At 39.5% G+C, this 7504-nt stretch overlaps 1 protein-coding gene across 4 annotated transcripts in view; it reads left to right on the forward strand.

Moving 5' to 3' along the window:
* Positions 1–3303, forward strand: part of TOR1AIP1 (torsin 1A interacting protein 1) — a 35246-nt gene extending 31943 nt beyond the window's left edge. For all 4 annotated transcript variants that reach the window (XM_046681704.1, XM_046681706.1, XM_046681705.1 and 1 more), the window contains one exon: positions 910–3303. In XM_046681704.1, the coding sequence (XP_046537660.1) occupies positions 910–1697 (788 nt within the window). In that variant the 3' untranslated portion in view covers positions 1698–3303. The remainder of the gene's footprint in view (positions 1–909) is intronic.
* Positions 3304–7504: the final 4201 nt, after the last annotated feature.

A 7504-nucleotide genomic window follows, 5' to 3' on the forward strand; every position in this document is an offset into this window, starting at 1 on the left:
ATTAAATGAAGTATATAAGAAAGTGCTTTATAAACTGAAAAGCACTAGATGAAAGTAAATTATTGCCAATAATAATTAGAGATGAGTTGCAAACTAAATTTTACCGGAATTAACTTGCATGCCACAAAAAATAAGCATCCATTGGGGCTGGCCCCGTGGCCGAGTGGTTAAGTTCGCGCGCTCCGCTGCAGGCGGCCCAGTGTTTCGTTGGTTCGAATCCTGGGTGTGGACATGGCACTGCTCATCAGACCACGCTGAGGCAGCGTCCCACATGCCACAACTGGAAGAACCCACAACAAAGAATATACAACTATGTACCGGGGGGCTTTGGGGAGAAAAAGGAAAAAATAAAAAAATCTTCAAAAAAAAAAAAAAAATAGGCATCCATGTAATTACAGGGACGGCTAGCTATCCTAATACGTTGAAGACGCTCACTTATAGTGCATCCTTTTCTTTATTCCTTTATGTGCTTTAAAAAATTCCACCTTGGATAATTAACCATGTGAACTCTGAGATTCTAAATTAAAAAATATTTTGTAAAGTATCTTTTAATATTGGTTACCTCCCAAATATTAGCAGTAGTAGCAATAGTTTTGCTTTATAAATTATATCATTTTTGACCTGCTTATGCCATTTCATATATTTAAATCCTGCTTTTTCCTCTTAAGACTTTTATCATTTTGACATTGAAGAGACTTATGCATACTTATACGTATAACTTAAAACCTATCAGTGAGATTTTCTTGAAAACCTGTGAGAAATTATTTCTTTAAGAAAGTAAATTATCAACTCCTTTCTTTAAATTTCTTCCTCATTTATCTAATGTTTATAAAGATTAGTATTGGTTTTAAAAGTCACCTGAATCTAATAAAATAATATTTATATCTGTCATTTTGTTTTCCTGTGCAGAAGTGACTGGACAGCCCAAAAATGCACCTTTTGTCAAGACGAAGTGGTGGTTGCTACTCGTTCTGATAGCTGCTCTTGCCCTTGGGAGCTTTTGGCTCTCTCCTACTCCTGAGGTGGAAACCACTGCTGTTCAAGAGTTCCAGAACCGGATGAAACAACTTATGAAGAAGTACCAAGGTCAAGATGAGAAGCTGTGGAAAAGGAGCCTAACATTCCTGGAGAAACATCTTAATAGCTCCCAACCTCGGCCTCAGCCTGCTATCTTGCTGCTCACTGCTGCTCAAGATGCTGAACAAGCACTCAAGTGCCTGAGTGAACAAATTGCTGATGCCTATTCTTCCGTCCACAGTGTCCGTGCCATCAGGATTGATGGGGCAGGCAAAGCTACTCAAGACAGCGATGCTGTCAAACTAGAGGTGGATCAGGAACTGAGCAATGGATTCAGAAATGGCCAGAATGCAGCTGTGGTGCACCGCTTCGAGTCGCTGCCTGCAGGCTCCACTTTGATCTTCTATAAGTATTGTGACCATGAAAATGCAGCTTTCAAAGACGTAGCCTTAGTCCTGACTGTCTTGTTGGAGGAGAAGACACTTGAAACCAGTCTAGGCCTAAAGGAAATTGAAGAGAAAGTGAGGGATTTCCTCAAAGTCAAGTTCACCAACTCTGACACACCCAACTCCTACAAACACATGGACCCAGACAAATTGAGTGGGCTCTGGAGCCGAATTTCTCACTTAGTCCTGCCTATACAACCTGAAAATGCCCTGAAAGGGGGCATCTGCTTGTAAGGGGTGACGGAAGAGAAAATCATGTCTCAAGTTCTGAGAACTTTTCAGACTTTCCAACCAGAGACAGGATTCAGAGCTCTTTTTGAAAGAACTGGTTTCTTTTTGAAGGAAGTTAAGTTCTTATGGAAACCTGGAACATCCATATATATAACCTAATGATCTGTTATTTGAGAGAATCGTTTATTTCCATGAGCTCTCTGTTAATGGTATTTGAGGACTGTAAATGATCTGCAGTCCCACAGAGGATCCCTTCAGATTCTGGGGCGAATCATCGCTGTGATATGACCAGTGGGAGAGAGTAGGCTCCTTCCTATGAATCTTCCCAATTTTTTATCTTAGGTCTTTGAGTTTGTTGAGTTGTTAGACAGCTCTCTAAATGCAACCATGGGTTTTCCCATTTTGTTCTCTTTTACATCATTTAGGTGTGATTTCCTTAGTCAGCTTCCGCTTATAGGAACAAAAGTAATGAAAGGTCATCTGAGTGTGTGTTTGAATTTTTTTTCCTTTGTTTTTGGAGGGCGGGGAGGAGGAAGCAAAAGAAAAGAGAGAAATTGTGAAATGGGGTAGGAAAGGAGGAAAAAAACAGTCTTCAAGGTGAAATGTTAAGCCACTGAGACTTAGATTAGTCAAACATGGTCATGTGAACTCCTTTCTCAGAGAATTCTCTTGGGATTTGTTTTTCACATGGTTTTTTTTCCCCTCTAAGAAATTTTTGGTCCTCCCAAGGATTTCGAAGCATGTACATCATGAAATTTTGTATATTTGTTCATTTGACTCTTCTGCATGGGTAAATTCAGAGCAGTTTATTTTGGACATATCCTGAAGCTGTTGTTTTGAATCAAGAAATACAGTTTCAGGAATTGGTAAACCATTTGTTAACCAGCTTTTCTGGGCTGTTGAAGAAGGATTTAATTTTCTGTGTGTCCACTTGTTACAGTCTAAGTCCTTGAATGATGCTCTTATAACAAAAGTAAGGATTTACTATGCACGTGATAGATTTTATTGAGTGCCTCAAGCCAAAAAGAAAGTAAACTTTACCATATATGAAGAATGTTAAAAGGTACTACTGTACATTACTGGACTATTATAGTATTTTGGTTGTAACTTTGCATCTATAACTGAGCTTATCTACCAACTGCTTTGGTTTTCTTAGTATCTTAAAATTCTAGATCCACCGTGTTTTTTTATTGTCTACGAACCTTTAAATGAAAATTTTGTTTTTAGAGTACCAGAGCCAGTTATTGCCTTCATCATTTACCTTGTGAGGATCCCGCGACTGGTAGTAGAGTGTGGTCTAGTTTCTTCCCACTAGGACTACCAGTGTTCATAAATTCACATCCCTTATTATAATTTCTTCCTGACTGTCAAAAGTCAAATCATCTGATTTATAGAGGATTCTAAAACAAGGTTTTTTAAAAGGCTCATTTTATACATATATATTATATGGAGAAGCAAATGTTTTTATTAAATGTTTCACTGACCAAAATAATTTTAAAGTAATTAATGTTACTTATATCTTTCAGGAAAAATAATTGTAGCAGCTAATCTGTAAATGACTTTAAAAGCTATTTTAGTAATTTAAATAAATTTACTTTCTTGGTTTGTACCATCTGTGTGTGTTGTAAACTTAATAATTCATACGCTTTTTTTTGAATCCTAGAATTTTCCTTACACTAGAACAATTTTCGTGACTTCTGCTAGGAGAAACAAAGGCCAAAGATTGGGAGCCGTTCGCAAATACACTGGTTAGAAATAGAATCACCATGACTTTCTGTTTTATCCAGGGATTTTGAATTATCACTCAAGTGGAATTAATGTAGGTATTCCCAACCTAGCAGAAGAATCTACAGCAGTGTTTCTCAAATTTTTCATTCTCACCTCCCTAAAGAGCTATTTTAGATAATTTTTTTTCTAATCGCCTACCCCTGTAAAATTTCAATACCAGCCATATACTGTATGTCTGTTCATGAACTTTATATTTTTGGACTTTATACATATGAAAAGTTAAGAGTTTTTTGCCCCCAATAACCAATTTTTGCCCCCAGTAAGAATGCATGCTCGAGGGGCCAACCCGGTGGCGCAGCAGTTAAGTTCGCATGTTCCGCTTTGGCGGCCCGGGGTTCACCAGTTCAGATCCCAGGTGTGGATGTGACACTGCTTGTCAAGCCATGTTGTGGTAGGCATCCCACATATAAAGTAGAGGAAGATGGGCACAGATGTTAGCTCAGGGGCAGTCTTCCTCAGCAAAAACAGGTGGATTGGCAGCAGTTAGCTCAGGGCTAATCTTCCAAAAAAAAGAATGCATGCTCAAGAACATCTGTATTTGAGATCATTGCTGCCTAAAACAGTTTGTTTTCTGTTCATGTTATTATAATCCTTTGGAAGGGAAAATTTATTAAGTCATCAGCTTGAAAGTAGGAACTAGGGTCTCTAGAAACTAGGTACATTGTGACTTTGAGTGACAACATTGGCCCAGGGAAAACCACAGTACAGTACTGGTCTTAAAATTTCTAGAAGCTTAGTTTGGTTCCTTTTTTCAAATGACTTTCTTATATTTAAGGAAGTTTTCTAACCCTCCAATCCTCAAAACAAAGATTGGAAGTAAACTTAATTTTCATTCTCTGAAGAAAACTATGAAGAAAGGGTTTGCATAGTTCATACCATTAGTTAATGCCTAAAGTAATGATATAAAACCCAGTTTCCCTGTGACCTCAGGTCTTGAAAATGGTCTTTTGTTGGCAGTGTAAGGAAGCATTTGAATGCATAAAGATAATGGACTATTCTGCTGCATTGTCCTTACCAAGGTCAGAGTAAAATCTTATGGTATGAAGATTCTGCTGGCATTAGCCACCTGGGATGAAGATGTGAGTTCTGAATCTGGGAAGACTGCTATTGACTGAAAAAGAGGAAACTCTTGCCTTGAATACCTATCTCTCTGTGGCCTGGATTCAGAGAAGACCTGGTTTGCTTGTGGGCTCTTCTAAATGGTAGGGAAAATTATAGCCTGTCACCTGAGCAGAAACTGGGAGAAACCCCTCCCAATCTACACATTGTACTCTTTTGCATATTCTTGGACTTTTCTGGAATGTGCATTTCCCTTGCCCCATTTTCATTCTCTACTAATTCTTATTTGTTCTTAAGGCCTTAGTTTTTTAGGCAGAACTTCACTGAAACCTTCCTTAATTCCCTTCCCCCAAATACTGGTTTAGGTGCCCCTTGTTTATTCTCTAATTCATCCTGTATTACCCCTAACACAGCAGTTAGCACACTCCCATTACCATCTGCCTCTTGATAGCAAGAAAATGTCATCAATATATACACAGTGGTAATCACGTAAAGTGCTCATATCTGTTGAATAAAAATTGCAAGCCCTACCTAACTAGCTAGAATACGTAAGTTGCATCTTTCTCAGTGTTTTAAAGATTTCATTTTTTCTTTTTCTCCCCAAAGCCCCTGGTACATAGTTGTATATTTTTAGTTGTGGGTCCTTCTAGTTGTGGCATGTGGGATGCCGCCTCAGCATGGCTTGATGAGCAGTGCCATGTCCGTGCCAAGGATCTGAAGTGGCAAAGCCCTAGGCTGCCGAAGAGGAGCACACAAACTTAACCACTTGGCCACGGGGCCAGCCCCTTTCTCAGTGTTTTATTTGCTTTTTCCCCGTTATTCCTAAACCTTTATATAACTATTTCAGCCTGGACTCAATAGCGCTATGAGTAATTTGAGGAAAGAGGGAGGGGATCAATCCCAGAGGTGTGAGGGAAACCTTGCAACGAAGGGTCGTTAGTGTGAGATCCTCAAAGGGAAGGTGAATGTTAAGAGACAAAACTGGGAGGCCATGAGGTTTTTCTACAGTGAGATTTGGAATTCGAATTTTCTTTAAAAAGTTTCCTTAACATCTTTTCATATTGCCTAAGAGAGTATTATAGTTCAGATAAGAATTGGCTATGGATGTGAAGAGAAGATGGATAAGAAAGATATTTGAGAAGTAGAAATGACATGGTTTGGTAGTTGAATGTAATGTTACATAGAAAATACCTCATAGAGGACTCCTCAAAGTTCTGTACTACTAAAAATACCTCTTCATTCTACTTAGCTCATACATCTCCTCTTTCCAAATACTAAGCATACAGTGGTAGAGTAAGTTCTTACCTCTGCATGTCTTTATGTTGACTTTTTTAACAGTTTGAATTAAAGAGTTAGGAATTTGTATGTAAATAAAAACTCTGTCCAACCAGCAAAAGTGAAAAGGGGAGGTGGGGTGGGTGTTGTAAGAATATACATCTCAGACTCAAAGACAGGAAAATAGGGAAACTGTGAAGACTGTTCTGGATGGGGACCTCAGCAGCCATTCTCTCTGCCTCTCTACTTTTGGCTTGCTATGCATTAGCAGCTTCCCTTTTGTAACTTAGACATACCAAGAGGGTAAACCTGATTGGCTCAATGCAGTGTATGGATCACCCCTGAAAAGAATATATGATTAAACATAGCTGCCTAGGTCCCCCCTTTAACAGGGACCATTGAGTGGGTATGGGGTAGGGCAGTTTCCTAAGGTCAAGCCAAGGAGTGGGCAAATACGGTTAAGGAACAACTGAATATATCTTCAAATGTGTAAAGACCTTTATATAACACGAAGCTATACTGGTTAATTCCTTTCATTTTAGCTTTTTTTTAAAAAAATTAAGTGATGTAAGCATCATGACAGAGTGAGCTCTTCCCTTAGACTCTCCCCATTAAGATACAATGAAAAGGACGTTCATAAACCAACAGAGGACATTTACACAACACAATAGGCATCTGAGATACCCACACAGTGATACATCTGAAGGTGGAGGAGCTGTACCCCTGGGAAGAAGTGGAAGGATGTAAGGGCATCTCCTCGCCTTCCCTGGGAGTGAGTTAGGGCACAGGACCATGCATGACTCTGAGAAGAGAGAGAGAAGGGGCAGCTGTCTGCAGGAATGCCTTCACACACTCAGTTATCCACCAGCCGTAGGAAAGCTCCACACACAGGAGGCTAAGCTATTCAAGGGGTGTCTTCATCAAGCCAGCAGCCCAGGAGAACAGATAGCAAAAGCAGAGCAAGAATGCCCACAGGATCATGCACGTGAAAGAAAGCACCCTTCCCCCAACCTGGTGCATCAGCTTAGCCAGTCAGCCAGAGCAAGGAACTCCCTTCAAGAGCACATGCCCATGCATTTGAAAAGCAGCTGTGGCGAGTGGGCAATTGCAGATGGGCCCTGTCAGCATAGGTTCCAAAGGACAGGCACAGATGCCAGGGATTGTGGTGGGCTCAGAAGACACAGTTCCTGACCACCCCCAGTGGCGGCAGGTGGAATCTGTGACCAGATTCTATCACTATTTGAAGGCACAAATCCACCCCATCAAATAGTATGAAGAAATATGTTAATACTCCAAACCAGAAGGAAAATGACAAGCACCCAGAAATCAATCCTGAAGCCACAGAAATTTACAATCTAAGTGATAGAGAATTCAGAATAGCTATCATGAAAAAATGAGAATTCAGAAAGACAGTTCAATGAAATCAGGAAAAAACTAATGAGCAGAGGGAATTCTTCATAAAAGAGATTGAAACTATAAAGAAAAACCAATCAGAAATCTTGGAGATGAAAAACACAATGAATGAGAGAAATATCTGGAATCCTTGAATAACATAGTTGATATTATGGAGGATAGAATTAGTAGTTGTGGAGGAGAGAAATATAGACATGCTTCAGGTGGAGGAGAGAGAACTAAAACTAAAAAGAAATTCTCTGAGAAATATCCAATTAAATAAGGAAATGCAACAT

Source organism: Equus quagga, chromosome 13, assembly GCF_021613505.1.
Source record: "Equus quagga isolate Etosha38 chromosome 13, UCLA_HA_Equagga_1.0, whole genome shotgun sequence".
Lineage (NCBI taxonomy): Eukaryota > Metazoa > Chordata > Mammalia > Perissodactyla > Equidae > Equus > Equus quagga.